General features: G+C 40.6%; 1 protein-coding gene across 1 annotated transcript in view; it reads left to right on the top strand.

Moving 5' to 3' along the window:
• Positions 1–23,638, top strand: part of BEND4 (BEN domain containing 4) — a 31,258-nt gene extending 7,620 nt beyond the window's left edge. The window contains exons 2-5 of the mRNA XM_074866072.1: positions 817–1,383; positions 14,025–14,116; positions 18,067–18,307; positions 21,572–23,638. Coding sequence (XP_074722173.1) covers positions 817–1,383; positions 14,025–14,116; positions 18,067–18,307; positions 21,572–21,789 — 1,118 coding nt within the window. The 3' untranslated portion in view covers positions 21,790–23,638. The remainder of the gene's footprint in view (positions 1–816; positions 1,384–14,024; positions 14,117–18,066; positions 18,308–21,571) is intronic.
• Positions 23,639–25,416: the final 1,778 nt, after the last annotated feature.

Here is a 25,416-nt window from a genome sequence, read left to right as displayed (position 1 = left end):
ACAGTACAGTTTCCCAGTGCCTCATGTACAGTTTCCTGATTATGTCCAGAGCAGCTTGAAGAACTCTGACTGCTCTTTACTGCATGATACTGGCCTACCAATAAACTCATAGGAGGTCAACAGGACAGTAAAAATTCCTCCTCTGACCAGAGGAGCTTCACACTGTGCATTTGATGCCTTTCCTTGGTGTAAGAAGAGGGTTTTATGCTTACCACTCTTGAGTTGTTCTTGGACATCCCTGGAACCTAGAACAAAAGGAACAGAGGCAAAGTCCATAGAATTGGGGGTAGGTCACGTGAAGTGTCCCATGCACAGTGTCAAGCAAGTGCAGCAAAGGTGAAAGGGACACAAAACAAAGCTTGGAAGCCTTGTTGGAGAGGAGCAGGGCATAGGAAGACGGTGTAGTGCAAAGTCCTGCAAATATGTACAGGCAATGCCCACCAGCAGCTTGAAATAGGCTTCCAGAGAAGTACTTACCTGAACTTTTACTTGTAGCAAATTGGATGGAATTTGTATTTTCTTCCCCGTTTTCCTGCCTTAATCCCTCTGAAAGAAGATGACAGTAAGCAGTGACTATCATCACAATGCATTTCTGATTAACAGCAAGGGCGCAAGGGCACTCTCAAAATAGAAGCAAAGTCGGGATTGTTTTAAATCACAGTGTTGCAGAAGTATTAAAGCAGAAGCCATAATTTTAATGTGTTTAGAAATAAAATGCATGCTACTGTAAACGGTTGTGTACATTCATCTAGCTGCTACTGCCTGGCATAACCTTTTGCATTAGGTTTCTGTGATTCATCTTTTCTTTTGTTGCAGAGAGTCGAATGATTCTGGATGCCTTTGCCCAACAATGCAGCCGGGTTCTAAGTCTTTTAAATTGTGGTGGAAAACTACTGGACAACAATCACTCTCAATCCATGATTTCTTGTATAAAGCAGGAAAACCCAAATTATAGTGAAAGACAAGAGCAATGTCAGCTTGGGAAAATGGTCCATAGTCAGACATCAGACATTTTAGACATAGAGATGCAGTATATGCAAAAGAAACAACAAACCTCAGCCTTTCTGAGAGTTTTTACCGATTCTCTTCAGAACTATTTGCTTTCTGGGAGCTTCCCTTCTCAGAACACCTCATCAGTAAATGATTTTAGCCATTTGGCAGATGTGGATCCACTTTCAACCTCTCCAGTACACACTTTAGGTGGATGGACATCTCCAGCAACATCTGAATCTCATGGTCACCCATCATCTTCTACACTTCCAGAGGAGGAAGAGGAGGAAGAGGAAGAAGGTTACTGCCCTCGGTGTCAAGAGCTAGAGCAGGAGGTAATTTCATTGCAACAAGAAAATGAGGAACTTCGTAGAAAATTGGAGAGCATTCCAGGTAAATAATACCCTGGTAAATAATATTGTCAATCAGTGATAAAAATAGTATGGATTTTTTTTTTTTTAAATAATTTGGTTTAAGTTCTAGTCTTTTTTTAAGGTTGCGATCATAGTAATCAAACACTGGAAATTATCTCCAGCCAGAATTCCTATAGCTGTGCCCACTGCTAAATTATCTGCTGGTACTCATCCGTATGAATCTTGAGTCCTAGACTAGTGAGCTGTGTTCAGGATGGGATGTACTTGTAATTCCAAATTCTAAACATCAGGTGGTTTGTTACAGTAATTTCAAACATATACTTTTATTCCTAATTATCTTGTTCTTTAAGGGACATTGCAGCTTATAAACCTAATTCCCTTTTTAGGCTCCTTTTTTGGTTACTTAAAGAAACTATTCAAAGTTGCATCCATACTTTTAACTGAAATAGATTTGGCTTTTACCTTGAACAGTCTCTCTTAAATTGCTGTTGTCTCAGTGAGAAGCATAAATACGTCTCCCATTCATCTTCAAATAAAACCTGAAAAGAAAGCTTGACAACTTCTCCAGCTCAGCAATATCTAGCAGCCACTGGTGGGGAGAAAGCAGACAGAAAAACCCCATCTAATAGAAAGCCTCTCTGTGAAAGACTTCTCTTGCCCCTTTAAACTTAGGACTTCTCACTCTTAAGGTGCACCGAGATACTTGAAGAGTGGTATTGGATAAGAACAAAGTGTCTTGGACCTATATCCTCTACACTTTAAGTACAGGCAAAAATACACCTCAAATAATAATACTAAAAGCAAATTGGAATTTAGCAAAGAAAATAAGTACACAACACACTTCTGACATGTATAAATGCTAGGAAGCTACAGGTTTGCTAGCTAAAGTTTGAGATTCATAGGGTAGATCCATGCAGAGTTAATTGAACTAATCCCTAAATGGCAGAAAAGCACAGATAATATAGCATGAGCTGCAAGAGGGAAAATACTTCAAAGCTACTAGAAAAGAAGGCGGCAGTAACCAACTACTGCCCCAGTATGTAGGTGCAGTTGCAAAATCTGAGCAAAAAACAAGCAGTCTTTGTAATTCTTCTCCCCAGCTATCAGTGATGTATTATGCATTATTTGTATTACATTGTGGTTTTCTTTTGTGCATTGGTCCCTAGGGGTACCAGCAAATCCCATAAGCAACATTGTTCAGTGCTGAGAAAACCCCAAATTTAGAATATTTTCTCCACCCCTCCCAAAACTGGAGTCCCCATAACTCAATCTGGAGTCACCATAACTCATGCTCTCTTGCTGGATTCATTACTGGTTCGTATATCACATGGAAACTGTGTGACAAAGGGAATCCTGTGGCCTTCAACTCCTGTTGAGTCCTAGCTTCAGGTGTGTAAGATCAAAAATGGTCATTAGGGTCTATAATCTCTCCTACAGCTTTCATTCAGTCACCTATATTGAACACATTTTGACCTTCACTAAAGCAAAACTTCTATTTGACTCAAGTAATCTCAGAAGGCCTCCAGTCCTGATTTGGAGACTGTGGTGAGCAATAGCTCTACTTCTTACCTGACACTTGACTCCAGCGATTAATTACACTGGTGAAAACGTGTGGCTTATTCCCTGCCTGGCTATCTGAAATCAACTGAGTTGAATCCTTCTTTGCAGTTCTTTTTTCCCCTTCTGCTCAGTTCTTTAAAATTTGGGCACTGGAAATATGTTCAATATGTTCCTATATGCCTGAGCAAAGGTGAAGAGTCTCTCTGTTCCCACCTGCGGTTGCCCTGGTCATTTGGCCATTGGTTGTGCAGCTGAGCTTCTCATTCTGTGCGCATTTCTTCCTATACAGACATACTTTGTGTCTGGCTGTGTTCATTTACTAAGTGATCCGGATTGCTTTGGCTACCCTGTTTGCCCACTGTTTGCTGGATCACCAGTTTCTGTGTCATCCAGAATTTTTTTGATTGTGTGCTAGAAACACATCTATTCATGATGATTCCCCCAATGACAAATACTTGAATTGTCGGTAGCAGGTTCTTAGTCCGTGTACGCTCTAGTCTGCTGATGTTGTGTGTTGCTGCTTTTGCAATCAGATAACTCATGGTAGTATAAGTTAAATGCCCTTCAGGAGTCTAGGTATATTACAGCCGTTCAACCCGACTTTTTCAAGCGAACCTATAATCTCATCAAAGAACAACAGTCAGGTTAGTCTGACAAGATCCACTTTCCATGAGACTGTTTTGACTGGCATTAATTATATTCATATTCTTTAGTTCTTAGTCAATTGAATCCTGTGGTGATTGCCTGTATTTTGCTAGGATTAATGCCAAGCTAAGCAGCCCGTGTTTACCTGGGACATCACAGTTACCCTTATCTCCCTTTAAAAGCGAGATAGGCATACATAAACACAGTCATTTTCCACCCCCTAGGACTAATGAAACACCTTGTTAATAGTGTATCAAAGGAAGCAGACAAACATAAAATAAATGTGCAAAGACATACGACTTCGTCAGCCAACATAAAATCGTCATGAGATGCATCTGCTGCTCTCTGGGTGATCCACAGATAGCTCCAAAGTGCCCCATGTGTCTGGGGAAGCATTAAGAGCCACAGAAGGTGCCCTCGGATTTTGCTACATGGTCGGACAGAGGTCTGAGCTCCCCAGGCAGTCCCACAGCCCCCGCTGAGCAAGGTTAATCAAAAATCAACTAAAGGCGATGTCTAATTATTTTTGCTCCAGTGAGCTTCTGCTACCAAAGAAGCCGGCAGAAATTTTTCTGTGACTTGAAATGTCCAACTCTCTATGTAAGCAGGCGCAAATGCTCGTTCTCTTACGCATTTTTTTTGCCCATCAAGACGTTGTGTGCCTCAGGAATGAGCCAGAAAGGCCTTGGCAGAGAGTTTCAGTGTTGTTTGCCACCATCTATCACATCAGAGTCATCTCAGAGCACAAACTTTTTTCCCTGCTCATTCATACACCTCACACTGGGCCAGGCAATTTGATTACTGCAGCAGGGGAGCAACTGTCGAGGCAGCTAGACGGGTGTGGAGGCTGCCATACTGTCCCATCAAGCTGCTCGAAGAGCAGGTTTTTTGACGTAGTGGTTTTCCTTCTCATCCTTGAGGGAGGGAGGCTGGAGCTGCTCGGTGAGGCTGGCAGGGGACCCCGTGGGGCGGTGGAAGGCATGCACCATGCCCTCCCCAGGGTGCCGAGGCTCCCACTAGCAATCCTGTCAATAGAAGATAAAAGCACCAACCCCTCCCTTCTGCTCTGTAACCGTCTATGAATCATTTTATCCTTTTCCTGAAATACTTTGCATTTCTTTTTTTTTAACTTTCCATATGCAAAAGCCCTTTTAAAATCCATGAGAGTTTGCAATCTAAAAATAGTTACCGCTGTACATCTCTGCCTCTAGCTCTGCAAAGCACCATTTGCATGGCTCTCAAAGAGACTACCGGGAAGAAGAGTGTTTTCTCAGCAGATGTAAAGGCAACAACTTTTTTTTAACAAATATTACAGAAGACTTATCCTCCTGTAGCTTTTGGACACGGAAAATAAGATTTTTCAGTTCTCAGGACTCTGCCCTGTTGCTATAGAAGCCCTCCAGTCCTGTAGGATCTTTTTGCCCATAGCCTAGCATCACTCTTTGGCTGATTACCACTGAAGAAAAATGATTCTATGGGTGAAATACTGCATATGTTTTGGTTGTTGTCTGGGGTTTTTTCTCAAAAAAATACCCATTTGATTTGACTGAAACAATACTTAAATTTGTGTGAAATCTTAATTGTTTCAGCTATGGAATAAATGAAGAAAAATTCCTATTTCAGTGCTTTAGTTTTGGAGCAATGTGATGTCTTGCAATTTGTGCAGTTTTCCCCAATAATTTATTTTGTTTTTTAGGCAAAACCATTAACAGAACATTTTTAGTTTTCAGTTCAACTGAAAAAAATAGAAATATTTCATTCAGAGTGTTATTTTGTCTTGTTTTGAGAAATACTTAAAGATTAGATAATTCCTGGCAGGAGTTTGGCAGACTTGTCATTGGCTCTTTAAGGTTTTGAGACCATCAAGAACAGGGCAAAGTAATCCATCTATATGAGGAGAAAAATGTCTCCTAATCTCTTCCCTCTGTATAAAAATTACTAGGGCTGTGATACATTCCCAATAGTAAAATTAATGACTTATTTGTGAGACTGCATGTAAGACCTGGATTTAGACCCTCTAATGTATAAGGATATTAAGCAGTTCTCCTTCGCTGTTGTCAGCAGGATTTTCTCACAGCTTTCAGCCTAAAAGGGAGAAAATATTTCCAGGTGGTTAAAGCAAAGTCATGAGTGAGGGTTTACCTTCTGGTGCTCCAAGTTTTGCTGCATGGTTTTGGACAAACCAGCCTGGAAATAGTGAAAAGGTACAAATAAGTAAGATGAAGCAATGTGTGATAAATACAGTAATTACTCTTACCTTGGTGGCTAGGCAACAAAAAATGCTCCAGCAAACCGTGTGAGAATGGGGGTGACAAACCCCCTCAAAATTAGAGAAGTGATCACCTACAGAGGCGATGTTCATGGTGTCTGGAAGTAGCCAAAGCAAAGTGGGATTTGCAGGTAGAGTTAATATCAATGTAACTGAAAAAGTCAGACAAGTTTTCCAGAAGGTTTTGTGTGCCCAAGGCTTGACTCTTTTTCCTGACTATATCGGATGATCTAATAAAAGATATTACTTTTCCCTACAAATCCTGTCTCCTTTATACTTTCAGAGCATCACATTTCCAAAGAGCCTACCACAGCAGCAGTGTAGATAAAGCAGCCATCAAGGGTTATGATGAACACTTTTTCATGTTGGGGTTTTTTTTTGTCCTTTTTCTTGATGTTCACATTTAACCACTTCTTTGGTTTCTCTTGATGTTCTGGATGTTTTGGTCTGATCTCTGGCCTTATTCTGCTGTTCAGCTTCAAAGCGTGAAGTTACTTCAGGAAGAGAGAGCTTCGAGCACGGTCGCCCAGTGTTTGGCACAAGAACCCCTTTGAATTTGCAGCACAGCTTTGCTTGCAGCTTGGGGGTGCTGGCTTAGTTTGCTAAACCAGCCTTTGTACAAAAACTTACGGAAACACCTAACTGCAGCAGACCAGGGCTTTATTAATCTGTTTTCTCCATGCTTCTGGGTAGAAACCCATGAGAATTTAGGGGGTCAGGTTTCTTAGCCTACCTTGGGGAGCAAGAGCTGGTGGGAGCTTTGTGGGGAGCTGTATTTCAGCCTGGCAAGGCTGAACTCCCCAGTCTCAACTTTGGTTTGCATTTTGCAGGTCTGCATTTGGCATTTTAGTGACAAACTTTGTTCCCGCTCACCAGTGGCTCCTTGGTTTCCCTGTTAGTTATCAGCAATATAAATGTGTAGAGGAGTTTACAGAGGAGGTCCCTGCCCTGAAGACTTGATGGCTGAAAGGGAGGACAAGAAGAGATACCTTCTATTAAGTAGAAGGAAAGTGAGGGAGCACTGACAAAAATAAAAGCCACGTGAGCATGTGGCAGTATTGCTTAAATGAGAGATGCACAGTTGCCTTGTTTTATCTCTTCTGTTGTTTAGGCAGAGGTGTACATCCCAGGGGCATATGGAAGGGGCACATTCTTTCTTCTTTCTGGAAGAAATATTTTTGCAAAAGAAAATTAAAAGAAATACAATGGCTTTTCAGATGCAGATTAACAGAAGTAAAATGGTTTTCCACTCCACCTGGAAAACACAACTGAGCGGGATTTTAAAAGTAATGGGATATTTGCTGTAATTTTTTTTCCCTTCCCTGCTTTTGGCAGGCACGTAGGTCAGTTTAGCCAGTCTTTAACACCCTTTTGTGTGTAAAGTCGATTCTTATGATTTCTGATGGCTGCTCTCACTACAAATGGATGCTGGTTTTATTTTACCATCCAGTTACAAACATTCAGATTTGTAGGGTCTTGAGTACCAAGATCAGTTCCTCTTTACTAACCCCCATCTCTCCTTGCCCCTCGCTCTTTTTCCAGCTCATTGCACCACAACAACTTGTCTTCATGGCCCATCCATGCAGCTTTCACTGGCTTTCAGCTGGCTATTGAAATAAATGAGCATATGAGCTGAAATAATCCAAGCCGTGTTATACTGCACACTTGTCCAAATCTCAGGCAGAGAAGGCATCTCCATTAACGTTATAAGAAATTCACACTGCCATGTAGTTCGTCAGCAGGTTCGCTATCATTTGTTACATCTTTTTGACAGTCGAGCATCAATTTAGAAATGCCCTGCAATGAACTCAGAATGAAGCATCGCTCAAGGTCAAGCAAAGGAGGACACATTGCAATGCTGAGCAAGTCTTAACTAACAGCTGCTGGTCTGAGAGGGGTGGATGTAGATGCACACCCTTCCCAATTCTCCTCCTCGCTGGCAGGTCAGAAGTAAATGGTCTTGAGTCCTAAGGGATTCATCTTCTGCTGTGCAAAACACCAGGAGGAATACTAACCTGTGTTGGCTACAGACCACAAAATCTCATTAATGAACAGAATAACCAGATTTCTTACTGTTTGCTTATGGGGCTGAGGCCACCATGGGGAGACATTCAGCCAAGCCAGGGATGAGCCATCCCTTCTTGCTAGGGCTGTCTGATGCCATGGGAGAGGTTGGAGATATACATTATTTACACTGGAGATATGCCTTATTTACAGCAAGCCCAAGTATCTCTTCATAGCGCTGTGCTTTGGCAATATAAACAGCCCTGGAATGTGTTACACTAGAGGCCGCGTTTTAGGGAGGATGTATGGGAGCCTTCATTTTGATGGATACCAATACAAGTGATTGTGGCCCAATAACATTTATAATGAGCAAAAACCCAGCCCAAACCAATAATAGAGATGTTCTTGGCACTTCATAAAAAGTTCAAAACAATTATTAGAGCTGAAGGTTAAAAAAAAGAAAAAAGAGTGGGTGATAATTGGGGAACATGAAAAGCATGTTGTGGAAGGCCCCAAAAAACTATCTAGGAGGAAAAGTTTTCTGTTGGTTACAAAAACAACCAGCTTAGAGGGAAAGCAAAGGAACAGTTAGAAACATAATAACTAGAGTAGAGGGGAAGTTGATGGTGATGAGTAAAGAGCAGAGGTTAGGATCACTGGAAAATTAATAATTAAAATTAAACCTGGAGTACTTTGTCAAGGAGGTGTTCTTTCCCTGGCAAATTAAAGCAAAAATATGGCATCCTAATAGTGGCATCGGACCTTTTATCAGATGGAAGTAGTAGGTTTTGTCAATAATATGGAACTGCTCATTGAGTATTTCTGTTCTGATACCTGTGAAGAGTAAAATGATGCAATCACACTAATATGATGATGACGGTAAGCAGGTTGAAATGTTTCCCATTCCCACCATTAACTCCGGGTGTTAGCACACATTTAACTGTGGCTTCAGGTGGGCCTGCAGCCTTGGCTGTCTGCCGCAAGGCCCTCCCAAAGTCAGGACAACTGAAGAGCTTGTTAGTCAGTGCCAGCGTTGCCAGCCTTTTTAGAAATGATAAAGAGATGCTGATTCCAGCCCAGGTTGTAAGACAGAGTGGTTCAAGAGCAGAGTCAGGAGTCCCTCTCAGACACTGGTATCACCAGGATAGCCACAGCACAGGCTGCCAGGAGTAGTAACTGCTTGGGCACACCAGCTTCTCATCCCTAAGTGCACATCAAGTTATTACTAAAAGCATTAGGCAGGTGCTACCACAGCGTGATGTTTCCAAAATCATGAGATTTGGGCAACTCACTTCAGGAGCTAAAACAAAAATGAAGGTGGACAAAGAGGACTCTGACTATGATTTTCTTCATGTTTTGGAATATTTGGGATGCTCCATAAGACTGAAAGATGCAAATACTGGATGATTTTTTTTTTTTTTAAAAGGATACATGAGATGTCCCGGATGATTGTAGGCTCATTGGCCTGATACTGAGCCCAGACAAACTAATTGCACAACTGATGCCGGCTCCAATTAACAGAGTACTAAAAGAGAATAATGGAGTTAGTACCAGGCAACATCTTGCCAAATTATGGTTTTGATGAGATGAAAAGTTTGGTTGATGAGGGTATTGCAGATATTCAGGGTGTTACATAACATTATATTACAAAGAGTGATTTAAATAATGCAAATATATTTGTATTCAGGAAATTGCCATGATGCAGATTAATTTCTGGAGGGATTCTTTGTGAAACTGTTCACAGCCCGTGTTTTTAATACTTTCATCAGTGAAGGAAAGCATATAATCATTGCTCACAGCTTGCAAGTGGTGCAGAGGTAGCAGTGAGTGAGGAAGATGAGAGGTGACAGACTTGGCCGAACATGGTGCAGCATTACCGTATGTTGAGGCACAGAGAACGTCGCTCTACTTGGTTTCAGCCCCTGGGAAAGAGGCACTGAGAAAGGCTTTTGGAGGACATGGTGGCTTTCTTGCGGAGTATTGATGCACAGCATGCCCAAAAGGGCTGGCGTGGCCTTTGGATGTACAGACACATTAAGCAGGTGTAGGGGCTCTGCTTTTAGCATGAGCCCAGCATCTCAGGAAGGTTGGTGTTGAGCTTAGCAAAGAGAAGATGGAGAAATTACTTCACCACTAACTATAAGTATGTAATAGATGACAAGCATTTTCCATTTCTTTTCCAAAGATTTTATAAAACCCAATCAAAGGAAAACAAAATGCAGACTTGAAATAAGGTGTGTGTTTCTGAGGCTGAAATAGCACATACTGTAATGAACCAAGGGTAGAAACTGCATTGCTGGGAGATGACAACTTGAGTTGTACTGTGTTTTACCCACTGATGCTGTCTGGTGCAAAGAGGATTTAGTCTGGGGAGTTGCTGTGCTGTGTGGCAGGTCAGACTGAGAGATCACAGCCTGGCTTTTGTCACTAGCACAGTAGGTGGCCACCACACTGTTCAACTATTTATTAGAAATTAGGATACTCTGCAGAGAAAGCTGTGTCAAGCTACGCTGAAGCAGCACTTGTTACAGCATGATGCCTAGAATAACAACAGAGTCTTGTAACTTGGATCAATAAACAGCTAAGACCTGCCACCTCTTATGCGTGTCCTGCTTAGTCACTGCTGAGCATCTTAGCAAGACCAGCCTTCCCCAGCATGCTGTCCTGTGTAGCACCTCCTCCTCGCCCTTTAGCTCCCGCTAGGATCTCTTCATTCACACACTGCAGGCCAGGTTACTTTGCCACTTCCATTGTCTTTTCTGAGACACTGGCACTTTGAGAAAGTAAAGGCTGTGGAAACTTCTTTCTAATGGGCAAGAAAATTACTGCCTCCCCACAGGCTTTCTATTAAATCATAACAAGCAAGTGTTATTTAAACATTAGCGTCTTTCCCATTGGTTACAGTAGGCACGGATCCTTGTTGTTGTCAGTGATAGTGGATACATGCATAAGCCTGCAGAGAATCCGCTCTCAGGGTTATGGTCTTGTTAATTCTCTAGAGACCACATCAAAGTCAAAGAAATACAAAATAAGTAAGCTAGTAGGTTTAAATGATTTTTCATTCTCATAGTTGGGAGCTGCAGGCTCTTAAAAAGTTATGTTTGCTGCAGGGTTTGGAGGAAACAGTTCCTCTTGGCAAAGAGAGTATTTGCAGAGCCGTAAGAGGGACACAGAAGCAAAACCAAAGCTTTGACTTTCAGCCTTGTGCTGTCCTCTTTGTGGCTTCCTTTAGGCTTCGATTAATACGGCAGCCCAAGAACCCTGGCTTTGCAAGTAGCATTTGGTGTTTGAAAGGCTGAGGTTGTTCATACCAACAGCAAAGTGTGACGTACATAGGCTTTACAAGTCAAAAGTACTGAGTCCTCCAGTCTCTAGAATGATAACAAAATCATACAATTTTGTGCTCGAAACATTACTGCTTTTATGAAGATAGAAGTATTTATAAACTTCAGCCAGCAATTAGTACCTTCATATTTCTCACCAGTGATGAGAAAGCATTTTAGCAGCAGAAAACAGTTAAAGTATGGCTGTACTTCTTGGGGGCACAACAGGTTAAATAGTTTCCTGTTGTCTTGTCGCTTGTGCCCAATCCCTTTGGAAGAACATAGGTAAATGCATCTTTGGATAGCCTGCAAGTGAAATTACTTACTGTGGGTAAAATACCGTCCTGCTGTGAGATCAGCTCTTAAAAATTAGAAATTTTTGATGCATTATATTCTGTTTCCTTTCAGGCCCCACATTGTTCCACATAATTACAGGTAATAGTACCAAGTATGGCTGAGAGCCATCAGGTCATCACCAGGGACTTTTACTAATAGAGATAACCAGAAAATCAAGTGCAAACTTCACAGACTGTTTTGAGCACAGCTTCGTGGGGACTGAAAAAGTGTAAGGCTTCCAGGTACTGCTGATGCTTCAGAAACTATGTCTACAGTGAGCTTGCTAAACAAAAAGTGACACATTTAGACAGGGCAGGAAAAGGATACTTCACAAGTATCTCTGATTTCCCAAGTATCACTCAGCTGTCCTCCAAGTCCAAGAATCAGGCACCTTCCAGGCAGTAGTACAACCACCCATCATAGCTTCTTCCACCCTTACCGTCACCTCACAGGAGATGTCAGGATCTCACAGGAGATGCTGGTTGCCCATGTTAACTTCCACCCCGGTGGGAGGTTTTGCTGACCTTGTCACAGGGTTTCTGACACTGCCCCAGGCGGCCTTTGTGATCCTTGTGCCTCTTTCTTGGACACCTACTTAATCAGAAAGTAACCTGTGCAGGGGCATTCCTAGTTTAATCTTCGTTTTGGATGTGCCAGACAGCAAACACACACAGACTGTAAGAAGAGGGTCTCAAAATACAAGCTTACCCTTCAGCCCATCTGCATGGGAAAAAAACCCAAAGTATTTTCTTTTCCCCACATATGCTTTCCTGTATATAAAAATGGGAAAAAGCCAAATCCTTTTTTTGCCACACCTTCTTATGAATATCCAGTGTACTAAAACGTTACCTGTGCTTATTTTTCTCCTTTATTCCATGTAAGAACTTGTACTGAATTTTTTGATTGCTGCCATATGCTAAATATACAGCTCTCATTACAGGAAGGCCACAGAACATGTTGGTGGGACTATTAAGCTTGACTGCCCTTCTGACTTTTTCAGAATTGAAACATTTTCTGAAACCATCGGATGACACTTAACAGTGTCATCCAGGCTCTCCTGCTCATGGCAGTGTCACTGCGTAGCAGCTACACTACTGAGACTCTGACCTGGTCTAGCAATAAGCAGTGATGTCACTGGAGAAATAAACCAGGTACAAGTCACTTGAAATGCTAACTTTCACCTAACGCATAACCTTCTAACCTCCTATGGCAAAGTGTAATATATAAATGAAACAGGAGTAAATACACTGATGGGTCGGTCATCTTTACAGAGAAGTCATCGTGGGGCGAAACAACGTAGGAATTTATTATTTATATTAGGCATTTGCATTTGACTTCTGTATGCGGGCTGCTGGATGTAACACTGCTTAGCCCTTAGTAAAGAGTCTGTTTTGCACCGTAAAGGTGTTTTGCACCCCATGTGCGTAGACAAGGGCATAGTTGCCGTGTAGTGTGAATGCCCAGGGAAGAGTGCAAAATACCTGTAAATCCTACCTTGAGACATTCTCAGTGATTTCAGTGCTTGCTTTGAGATTGCCAGCTTAAGACAAAGCCCAAACCACCACATTTTTCCAGGTGTAAAGGCTGAATGCCAACAAATAGTAATAATAAAAAAAGAAGGAACACTGAAGTATTGTATCTGGATTTTTAGCTGAAGCTAACATTATCTTACAAAAACAACCCATACAAAATGTCACAGTGATAATTTGCCTTAAAAACAATGCTTATTTAGACTTGCACAAGTCAATCATGATGTTGGGTTAATATCTGTTTAATTCTCCTACGGTGTTTCAGGCTCAGGAGAAAAGCACTGTATCTCAAAAATACTCCAGAGTTAATCAGGGATGTGGCAGCATCTGCTTAAGAGAGACCCATAATTGAATCATCCCTAATTAACCTATCACCTCAACAGAAGGGAATAGGATGTTGGTACCACTACTGAAATGGATGAGAGTGATGGGAATGGAAAGGGCGGAGGATGAGGGAAAATGAAATAAAGCAATTTGCTTAACACCTAGTTTTATAACAAATTTGGGAGGAGGGAGGAAAAAGACATTAAAGTATATGAATCATTAAATCTGTTCAGTATAGTTAATCAGACTGTAGTTTCAAAAACATTTCAGCATGTTTACATGTTAATCAGTGCATGATTTAGGTCCAGGAAATGTTTCCTCCTTTGTATGGTTTGAGCTGTTTACAGTATTTACAAATTTTTTTCTTATTACTGCTGACCTAATTGGTATTTGTAATAATTACAACTTAAAACTAGGAAAAAAAGCCATTTGAAAACTAGTGGGCAGAAAGTAAAAGCAATGTAAGAGATCTCAACATAGGAAACACAAAATCTGTTGTATATTTATTGAATGAAATGTCTGCACAAATCAAAATGAGAAGTATTTCCTATTTGAAATAAATCTCACAGACGTACAAAACAGATCCTGAAGAACACGGCTTGATTTAATACTGTTTTTCTATTTTGTGCTAGATAGCTAATATACAGTAATTGCAATTTGTTTCATGCAGTGCCCTGCCAGACTGTTTTAGATTATTTGAAGACTGTACTTCAGCATCACAACCAGCTGATGGTACCACAGCCAGCAGACCATCCGACTGAGGTAGTATACAGTGAAGACAAGCTATATCTCTTTATGTTTGACAATTCATTGAAAACATGTAAGCAAATAAATCAGTAGGCTCTGGAAGAATATATTTAGTAGTAAAAATATGTGAAATCTATTATTAAACTGTCATTCTTAGGTACAATAATCCCCCAAATGGAGGACATTCACTAGTATAATTTAGGATGACTTTACTGAGCAGCGTGTAACTGTCTCCATTGGCACCAGCTGCCCTTGCCTTGCCTTGGGTATTTGTTCTCTCACTTTTCCTCAGAAACATCACTTTTGTTGGTAGATTTTAGGCTAGGGCTAGCCTGGTGAAAACTGTAGCTGAGTGACTGATGGTGACTGCATGCGGTGGCTGCCAGTGCACAGGGGCTGCAGCCCATGTGTGGGGGGTACCAACATGTTGTGTCTGTGGACACAGGCACGCACGTGTATACAGTTAGTATAGCTCTAATGCAGCCCTGAGATGCTTAACACTAAAATATACATTTCCTTCATTTTGCAGACAGACTCAAATATAGACTTCTACAAGTCTTTGGAGTGCTCTTGCTTTTCAGAAAGCATCCCAAACAAAATGTTGAGTGTTGACAATTTTATACTTGATACAGAATTTGGGGATTTTTGTAATTATGATCTGCTTAAAAGTGATGCAGTGAAAAAGCAGGAAGTTTAAGTCCTCCCCTTCTCTAGAAGCTAGATGTATAGATTTATCTATCAGCTCTGGTGTAACTAAGTTAATTTTGCTCCAGTGTGTTTCTATCCAGGCTTATAAAAATGCCTCAAATGAAGTGGTTTTGTTGAGACTTTTCTAGTTTAGACTGTCTGTATTTGAGGTTCTCTGTGCATGTTTTCGTATATGTCACTACTCATTATTCACAAAACGGGATCAGAAGAGGGAAGACTTAGGTCTAGTCGGACCTCCCTTTGCACATAAATGATGTGTAGTGCAAGCCTCACGGAGCCCAACTTACAATAGTTTCACTGACGATGCTTTGCAGCAGTTCAGGATGTGCATCACTTTGCTCCTCCATTCAGTTTTATGCTGTGCAAATTGATATGTACATATATATCTATATTTATATATATCATTAGCTGTTATAACACAAATCCCATATTCCAAGGATTCATTTTCCTTTTTTTAATGCTCTTTTGCTTAACTAAAATTTTCAAGCACTGTAAAAACTGAGGCTATTCTGTAATGTCCCACATGGAATAGCTTGTCATGATGTGACAGAATTTTTTATTCAATTAAACACATAGATTCTAATCTTTTATTCATAAGCTTAATCATGTACAAATACAAGCATGAACACATTTGTACTTTGGTTCTTCCTTCAGGGTCTGCTTATTTCATTTCTGGAAGGTTTTCTGTTTGTTTTAGTTTAATGACTGCTGGACACACCAAACTGCATCATATATTTACCGAGAATCTTTTGCCCAGAAGTGCTTTACTTTCAGAGGATATAATGAAAGTGTATCTGTAGCAGGAATCCAGTAATTGTTTAACAGAGTAGCATAACACTATATCATGCCTTTGGAGAAGAATGAGGAAAAATATCCTAAATTTCAGGGGGAGTAAGGAGTATAATAAAATTGGGGCTGAGGAAGTTACACAAAATGTATTACCTTCTCCTCAGTTAATAGTTATGTGAGCTCTCATGAAATTTAGATGTTGGGCCTTTCTGCACCCTATTTTCATCAGTGCAATACATTTAAACACAGAGGTAGCTTCTAGGATTGCTTGCTACTTAACAAAGCCACCTATGAGCATCCATCCCTAATGCACATGAGCAAGCCTGCAGCCTTACCCTGTGCTGTTATGGGCTTGCATTCAGCCTGCCAGGGCTGAAAAGCAAGGCAGTGCCTACAGAGTTAGCTGTAGATTGTGCTTTGCACCGGTATCGGTAAGGTCCTTGCTTCACTACAGTTTTTTAAAAGGAAAAAAAATAGGTTTCAGAAATCTTAGGTAGGAAAATAATTCGCTTTACATAAAAGGGTCGCAGAGCTAACTGTTGAAAAAAAGTAAGTACTAACATGATGATCACATGGTCCTGTGTATTACCTCTGTGGTAATACAAGCCAAGGAAATACTAGTGTCAGCTCCCCCTGAGATGGAGTGGTCACAGTTGCTTCAGCATAAGAGTATAATACCCCCAAAGAGCTTTCCATGCTGCACCCAACTCTTCCTCCTTCCCCAGCCCCTTCACCTTGTTGGCAGAGGATGAAGAGCTGGACTGGATGGAGGGTAGTGTTCTTTCCACAGCAGAGCGCCTCAGACATATTACTGGGGCATGTGTACCTGGAAAAAACTAAAGCAGCTTCTTGTATCGTGAATGGAGGGAGAGGAGTTGACCCTGGCCCTTTTGCAGTGGTGGGAGGAGACAAGTGAAGTGCAAAGAGAAAGTCTCAGATGATGACAGCGTTGAACTGTAGGTGAAGGGTCTTTCTCTTAGGGATTACAAGCTTGGATTTACAAGCTACAGGGGGAATGAAGAGTTGAGATGTTTGGGGGGGAGGGGCCCCTCTGGCAGACAAAGCCTATCTCTTCCCTTATATTTTGGCTTCCTTTGCAGAGTTTTGAATTTGCTTGTAGCTGTCTTTGCCAGTAGTTTGCACTGAGGCAAACAAGTAGCAGTCACATAGGCTCAGCTCCCAGAGGTGCTAACCCTCCTAGATGTGGTGGTACCCCAAGTCATACAGATTCTGTAATCATCACAGTCTTCACTAAATTCAACCTTCCATATATTTATGAAACGTGCAAAAAAATTAAAAGCAAATACTCGAGGAAAAACTTCAAAGATGCTCCCAAGCTGTCTCACAGGATGTTATAATAAATATGTGAAAGGAGGCAAGGGTAGTCCTTAAAATAGTTTTCAGGTATCAAAGATCTGGAAGCGAGGAAAAGTCTGCAACAGTTGTCCACAAGTGCAGCATGTGGCTGATTGCCTCTGTTGAGCATTGTACCCTTGTTTCTCCAGTTTACTGTGAGCTCCTGTGTAAGATGGGAGCAATACAAAGATTTTACTAATTGGGCCTCCAGATTTATGTGTTTTAATAAAGAGGTGTAGCTGTAAAAGTGAATGAGTCTCTAGGAGGGTGTGGTTTGGCTTTTTTGTGTACTTCAATTATTTCAAGTATATTAACAGTACCATCTTACTTTAATTGGGTAATACTGAACTATAGCATTTTATGGGCAACAAGAATTAAATACAATTTAGGTACAACTGACTAAAGAGGGCTTATATGTGTGTGGATTACAGGAATCCCCATAATTAGTCCCCCAGCATTCATTTAATGTTGGAATATTGAAGCACACAAATTATAAAGGTTAAAAGCAAAATTTCTTTCCAGCTGACACGGTAGCATTTCTGTAAAGCTATAATTTGAGTTAATGTGGCATTCATTAATAGTAATGAATCTTTTAGTTTTCATAGTTCCTTTATTTATTTTCTTTACATTTTTTACAGTAACATAACTGCTGTCAAGTTTCAGGTGTGTTCTACAGAAGTAATAAATTTATTATAAAAATAGACCAAAAGAGTCACCTCTGAAGGAAACTGTCAGCTGCAATGAAGTGATCCATTTGATCACGCTCTTCAAAGACCCTTTTTATGCATTTTAACAGATTAAGAAGAAAGGTTATACTTAAATAGTACATCCAGTCACTGGTTCTTAACTCTTTTTAACCTGCTTGTTAAAGTGGAAATTATCAATAGCCACCTCTCAAAACATATTTCTTGTACCTCACCAAATTCGAGTTCTAGAAAACAGAAACGTAATTTTAAAAGTACTCATTCTCAGTAAGAGCAATTACACGTTCACTTCAGGATGTGTTTCACTGTCAGTATTGTGGCTAGTTAAAAAGTGTATTTTTTACTGCAGCTGACATCTTTACTTATTTGCCTTGTAAAATAAGCAATGGAAATGTTTCACTTTTTCAGGGGAGCAAGCAGTTGCTGAACAACTACCCTGTCTACATCACTAGTAAACAGTGGGATGAGGCTGTAAATTCTTCCAAGAAAGATGGACGACGGCTCCTTCGCTATCTCATCAGATTTGTTTTCACAACCGATGAGCTTAAGTACTCATGCGGCCTTGGAAAAAGGAAAAGGTCAGTGCAGTCAGGAGAGACAGGTCCTGAAAGACGTCCTCTGGATCCAGTAAAAGTAACATGTCTCAGAGGTACTGCATCTTTTCGCTCAGTGTCCACCATATGTGATCTCATTTCACCACATTGGCTCTGGCTCAGTAGAAGCATTTGGCTGACAGTTGCAGAACTAGAAGGGGTTTCACAGGCAGGTGTCAAGCAGCCAGGAACCCTCTGCTTTTTTTTTCATACATACATATATATATGTATGTATTATGTATGTGTTTTGGGGTTTTTTTGAATGGGAAAAAAACAGGGCTGCTTATTTAAGAGAGGAGACAAATACAAGGGCACATGACACTGATATACTTGAAACAGCAAAAAAGGAAAAATCGGACAATCATGTTTACGCTCTTTTATAGTAAACTAACAGGGCATTCTTTAACACTGATACACAGCAAAATTAACCAAAGGAATATTTATAGCCTAATGTGTAGTAAGCATATGGTGCTGAAGGCCACAGTGCATCATTGGAGCTAAAAGCTAACTGAGTTTCAGAATAGACTTGAACATTTTATAGGGCCAAGAACATCTACAGGTTAATTAGAACCAAGGTGTATGCGAATGTGTTGTCAAGGATTTAACTTCCTTTTTGGAGTACTGATGCAACATTGACTGAAAAAGTTAGGGAACAACTTTTCCCCATATTTGGCCTGAGAAGGAGGGGGAGTTTTGCAAGCATTTCACAATGTCAGAGAGTAGGGGTGTTGGACAATCCAGAGAAAGGGTCCAGACTGAGAAGAATTAATTGCTGTGGCAGTTCATACTTAGGTTTCCTAAAACTGTTCAGAAGGCCTGGTACTGGGCTTTATTACAAAACATTCAAAACAGGACTTTTTAAAGCCCAATTAAAACCATGTTTGTCATATCAGCATCTGCATTTTATAAATGCATATGCTTATCATTTCTTTAATTAACTCATAGTTAACTTTATAGTATTTTGTGAGCAAATACATGAAATTTTGATTGAACTGACTTCAAAAATGTTTTACTAATCAATGCAGTGTAAAAAGCTGTATTTTGGTCAGTCAGTGATAAAAAATACCTTTAGTTATCCAGCTGAAGTCCCAAGTGGTTATATACATCAGATGCAGCCTCTTCCCATCTAGGGTAGAAGAATCAAGCAAGGCCAAGTAGATAAGACTTGTAGCTGGGGAACATTGATGTAAGCAGGTAATGAACTCAGATTTTACGTACAGCCGAATTAGTCAAAGAGGCTCTTTTTTTACTACAAAGGAACCTGTTAACCTGTTACGTGATGCTCTACCAGACCTTATACTCTATCAGAGTTTAATAGAAAGGCAAATCCATTGCACACCATGCTGCATAGAGGTCTGGAGCAAGATTCAGGGTCCCAGAAGTTCTCCTGGAAACTGAAGGCTGTATACAAGTGCATTAACCATTTATTAAATGACTTAAAATTTCACCTAATAATTTATGCACAAGCAGAGTGTTAATACCCTTTTCTTCCCCTTTATTCCCCCTGCCTCCCACCAATACTAACAGTAAATCCACCTGTAGATGAACTTTTGCTTATGGCCACTCTCCTTTCTGGGGTCCTGGACATACAGAGCATGTGGAGCACTCCTTGGGAGAAAGAGAAAGGCCAATTTCCTTAATTTGCAGAAGCTTGAAGAAGCAGCCAAAACATTCAGTATCTAAGGACCAGTTAAGAAAGCAGAGTAGTCAGCTCTCCCTTTGGGCTTTTGTGCCTGGGTGGGAACATGACAATTTTCTCTGGTGCCAAGAGTTGGCCACTGGCTCCTACCCATTTGCAAGCTAAGGTAACAAGTGTCTGACTAATTCTCAGCACGTCTAATTATGCTTTTTCACCACAGCAGAGAGTACAAACTGCTTCTCTCTCTGCACTCAGAGTAGTTTAAACATCTATAAACATTTTTAATATATTCCTACAACTGACTGATGTCTGGAACCAGCTTTAAAACAGCCTGTCATGCTTAAATTACAGCATTACTCCTTTATGTGGTAACCATTTTTCTTAGAAACATACCAGTCTGTGGAGCCCCATGTGACCACAACTAGGTAGGAATTACTGTTGCCTGTGTGGATTTCCAGGGAAATGAATTTAAAACTGAGATAGCTATCACTTGCAGACACACTGCTGGAGGAGCTATGCAAAAATCACGTCCTAATTGTCCAACAGATGAGATACCTTGCAGGCACGGGAACTCGTGTAAAAGCACAGCATTCCCTGGTCTCGAGATGTGGTGACAGTAATGAAGTTACCTTATGCCACTTATTGTGCTGTTGGCTTGTCAACAGTAGAAAATAGAATTTAAAAATATCCTGGGACACACAGTACTGCATGAGGGAATAACTAATGTTACAGAATAAATAAGAATCTTAGTTTCCATATGAGATGCAGTGTATCCAATATATCTAATAAGGCACCCTCACATTTAAAAATCATATTTGGACTTTTAAAAGTCCAAATACACCTATTTGAGCTATGTCTAGCAGTTACAACTCCAGAATTGGTAAGGTGCCTTCTGCAAGTTTAGCATATTGCATGTCAAAGAATCTGAAAAAGAAATTATAAAAAATGTAATCATCACATACAAATAGCTGTATGTGGAAGCAGCAGCTACTTAAATAGCCAAATCACACACAGTACAATTCATTTTCTCCTGCATTGAAAACTATTGCAAGGCTTCCCAAATTAGCCCTCTCATCTCATTTAGCTATTTATAAGGCCAATTTAGTCTCTGAAAAATAGGTGTCAGATTCAGGAAGATGGAAAGAACAGGACTTAAAATGAAAGATATTCCAAACAGAAAGGAGCACCAAACTGAAATAATGGTAGTGACATTTTCAAGCAGGTTGTGGGCTACTGCAGCCTGCAGGTGTTGAAGCAGCCAGCAGAGGGAGATCGTAAAGATCCACGACAGTAATCACGTTAAGGTATAAATACACAACAGGCTTACAGTTAAATACATCCCAGTTCACGTTAACTTTCACATGTATTGCACATGCTAAATCACAGCTGTCACTTCGAATTATTTCTTTTTATTTCCACAAGAAGGGATTTTTATCTCCAGGTCCCATGCATCACATAATTAGCTCAGGTATAACAACATACACTGCATGTGGAGAAACACAGTTGTACAGAAATAAAATAGGTCCAAGTGGCATTATCATGGCATCCCCCATAAGGCTTTACTTCTGCTTAAGTAGAGCAGTAATGCCCCCTTTCTTATTTCCCATGAGCTTTTGATGCCTGGGTGATAACAGATGCTGCAAAGACAAGTTGGTTTTTATCCTTGCGTGTTTTCCTGCAGAGTTCATTAGGATGCATTGTACTTCCAACCCAGACTGGTGGATGCCATCCGAAGAGCAAATAAACAAGGTATTCAGCGACGCAGTAGGACATGCTCGTCAAGGGCGTGCAGTGGGGACTTTCCTTCACAATGGAAACTCCTATTATGAAGGGACTGACCATCCAGGATCACAGGACGAAGTCTTCAATAGAGGTATGCAAGACGGATCTGGTGATTGATGGCAGTGAGAAGAACCTCATACAACAGTAGCAACCACTTAATTTAGGAGAGACTGTTTGTTAGACATACTTACCCTGCTGTCATTTAAGAGTCCAAAGCATGTTTGAACACATACTGCATACATTTCAGCTTCTCCATCCTACCATGTCCCAGTTAACAGAAAGAAATCCATTTCAAGACCTGCTCAATGGGACTTCTCAGTGCCTATTATTTGCAAATCCTTCACAGCACCCTCAAAGGGAAATTGCAGTTCATTTCATCTAGTTCTAGAGGAAAGGTCATTTAAAAACTATAAAAACGTCAAAAGAAACAGCAGCTACTATCTCATCTGCCTATTGATAACAAGCCCAGGTCTGGACCTAGAACAGCTGGGTACTATTTGCTTTCCCTGAGTAGGAGATGTAAGAACAAGTCTGCACACTTATAACAAAAAAAAGAAGCGGTCTCCCATTTCCTAACAGAAAATAACATAAATGCTACCTTAAAATACAGCATAAGATGGAAAATTCAGGGACTTCCTTTAGCCAACTCTGCCAGGAAATTAAGCTTCCCAGGTAAAACAGCAGCGCTTGTCAACAGCAGAATCCGTCAAAGACCCAGAACAATAACAGGCACTTCTAATAGATAAAAATTGCTTTGTACATCTGATAGACACTATATTTATCTAGATTTCTAGGGGATTAGAGTTGATCATGACAGTTTTATTAAAACAAGATTGCTAAAAACAAATTGCCATTTCAGAAGATGGGTTTTGCTTTGTCTGTTCCTATTCTTCAGCCATATTATATAGCTTTAGAGGTTTTAAATTGCCTTTTCTTGTTTTTGCTTTCATTTGTGTTTTACATCCATTCCTTGAAATAGATGAGGCAAGGTGCTAGTCTTAACAGTCAGATGCTCAATACTGTGTTCAGGGAGGGGTTGGGTAAAAAGAGCCTAGTTTAAGCTTCTGTTGTGAGTAAACATGGGGTCCAGACTAACAGCTGTAAGAAAAGAGCTGTGCTAGAGCAGAATTCACAGTGGTGCACAACACTGGAAGCCAGATACCAACTTCTTAAAACAAAAATCCACTAAAACCTTTAATTTTAAAGGCTTAGGAGTCCATTGTCCCTCCAAATTGATGCACTCCAGAAATATACAATGCCAAAGAAACAATACCCTTTCCTTTCCACATCAGGGTGTTTCCATCTCCTTACCCTCGTCCAGTCACTCAGGCCAGTGCTGGCATTCTTCACAACCTGAACCAGCTCTCCTTGAGACAACATCTCCCCACTGGCAGGTACAGGGAACTGGTTTTTGGAAAGAAAGTTCACTTCACTTTTGACCATCTTTAGTGCTACCTCATCAGCGTTGACTCTCCTGAACGCGTATCTCATGCTCCCCAGCTTTCCTAACCGCCTTGTGCAAGCCACGAGAGAAGCTACTAATTGCTCCTTTTACCCTTCTCTCCTTCCTGCCCTTCTCTCTGTGTGCTGGGCAGGGCAGGAGACACCCAACCCCTTCCTCAAAGATCAGGAAGGGCCCTCTGGGGCAAAGCACTCCTCTAGCTCCAGCCTGACCATGGATGGAGGACTGAGGCAGTCTCTCAAAGGTCAGCTTGCCCACATGATAGCTTCTTCCCGCCATCTGCCTCCTCTTTGCCTGCAGTTGTGACTGGTTTCTCATGGCCAGCCTGTGGGGCGTCTTGGGACATGGGCTCCACTGTGCACTGCCATAGATGGGACCTCGCTCAGCCAGGATATGCTTTAGGCCCTTAAATGTCCAATACCTCTCGGTTAATTTAATTTTTGGTGATTTTTAAAAGGGGGTTGAAAGGCACTCACTTGCCCCAGAATAACTCATTTATTTTCTAAAAGCGAATGAGCAGTTTAGTCACACTGGACCTCACCAGGCCAAGGGTTTTGGGACAGCATCCCTCACTACAGCAGGAGGTGACTTTCTTTGAGCGGTCAATGGTGCGTGGTGGCCTCTGGAGGAGAAACTTGGTGTATAGAAATGTCATGGTACAGATATCCTATAGTAGCTTTTCAGTGTTGAACTTACACTTTTTTTAAAAGAACTATAATAGAAGATGTTACATTGCTCAGATGGTGTAAGTCTTGCTGGTCTATGTTTAATGTGGTGACACTTGCCAGAACTACTTGGTAAAATATGTCAGAACGTGTGAGTCAACATTATACTGTAAATTTGTCCACAGCGATATGTATCATGCTGTATTTTTGTAAACATTGTGATGGTTTCCTTTCAAATGTTTAATTGTATGAGGTTAAAAATATGAACGCTTCATTTTTAACAGTCACAGAACAGAATTACTGGACTGAACAGACCTCTCTCACTTAATAACCTAAAGATTTACTGAAATAACTAGTAAGCCTAGCTTTACTTTTAGTGTAAAAAGTGTAGCCAGCATCCTGGAACCACTCACAATCCTCTGCTCTCATACTGTGCAAAATAACCAAATGTATAGTTTCATCCTGAAAGCCACTTCGGCAGTAGAAATGGCTTTACAGGTTTGGACCTTTCTTTACGAACAAAATTTTGCCCTCAGTTGCTTGTGTGCACTGGCCAGTGACATGAATTGTAGTCACAGACAAGCATTAGCAGACACCAGCTCATCTTTGTTTGTTCATGTTTGGTTTCAAAATAACTGAGTACAACAACTTTTCTCAGTTGTCGGTCTTTGTTTTTAATTCCCATCATGGCCACTTGACTCCTGACGCACCCATTTCATTTTAAAAAAAACCCAAGTCTTTCCAACAGCTTATTCGGATTAATTTGTTCATAAGACATTATAAATCCATACACACTGAAGTGTCTATATATCTGCAAGATGTTAGGTATAAGGCTACGGGACCTGAAATAATAGATAGCACGTAAGCCCTTGCAGAGTGCGATATCCATATTTAAGCAGTGTACTTTGTAAGTCAGCACATCCCTTCCCAGCTCTGGATGTAGACAGCAGGCTTGCGACAGAAGGAAACCGCTATCTATCATGTCACTCCAGAAAGTCCCAGGAGGATAGAGATTCTTGTCTTATCCTTCCATACTCTTTAATCTTACTGTCATTTATGTATCTGCCTTCTCTTAAACTTTGTGTAGCAGTACCACACACCCATCTGTGCCAACATGCCTTTGCTATATTTTCTATGACAAATATTTGTGGAGAAACTGTGATTAAAAAAACCATTAATCCTGATATTTTTATTGTTATGGTGTAGTTAATTCTATGAATACTTTCTAATGATGATTGTACTGTGTAGAGTAAGTACAGGTTAGGGATAGACCTCTACCAGATATTGTACAAAAAAAAAAGTGCATAGTGTAATATAGACTAGTAAGGTTTTTGTGACAATTTCTATAGGATGTGTGAATTGTTTTCTATGTGGCAACACACATTTCTTTTAAAGAATATAAAATCTTAGAGAATTTTTTAAACAGTCAATATTTTTTAATTATAAAGACATTTGTTACCTACAGTTTACTATTTCAGGTGTTAATTCTAATTTGGATATTGGTTTTATTACTACATACCTCCAGTTCCATTTGTTCTGTTGCATAAAAATGCACAATAAAAGTTAGTCTCTGGTTAACCTGTTTGTCTCTTTCTCTATAGGCGTCGTTGTGTTGGT

Source organism: Strix uralensis, chromosome 4 (assembly GCF_047716275.1).
Source record: "Strix uralensis isolate ZFMK-TIS-50842 chromosome 4, bStrUra1, whole genome shotgun sequence".
NCBI lineage: Eukaryota > Metazoa > Chordata > Aves > Strigiformes > Strigidae > Strix > Strix uralensis.
The sequence above is the reverse complement of the archived record's forward strand: the minus strand, read 5'-3'. Positions and strand labels throughout refer to the sequence as shown.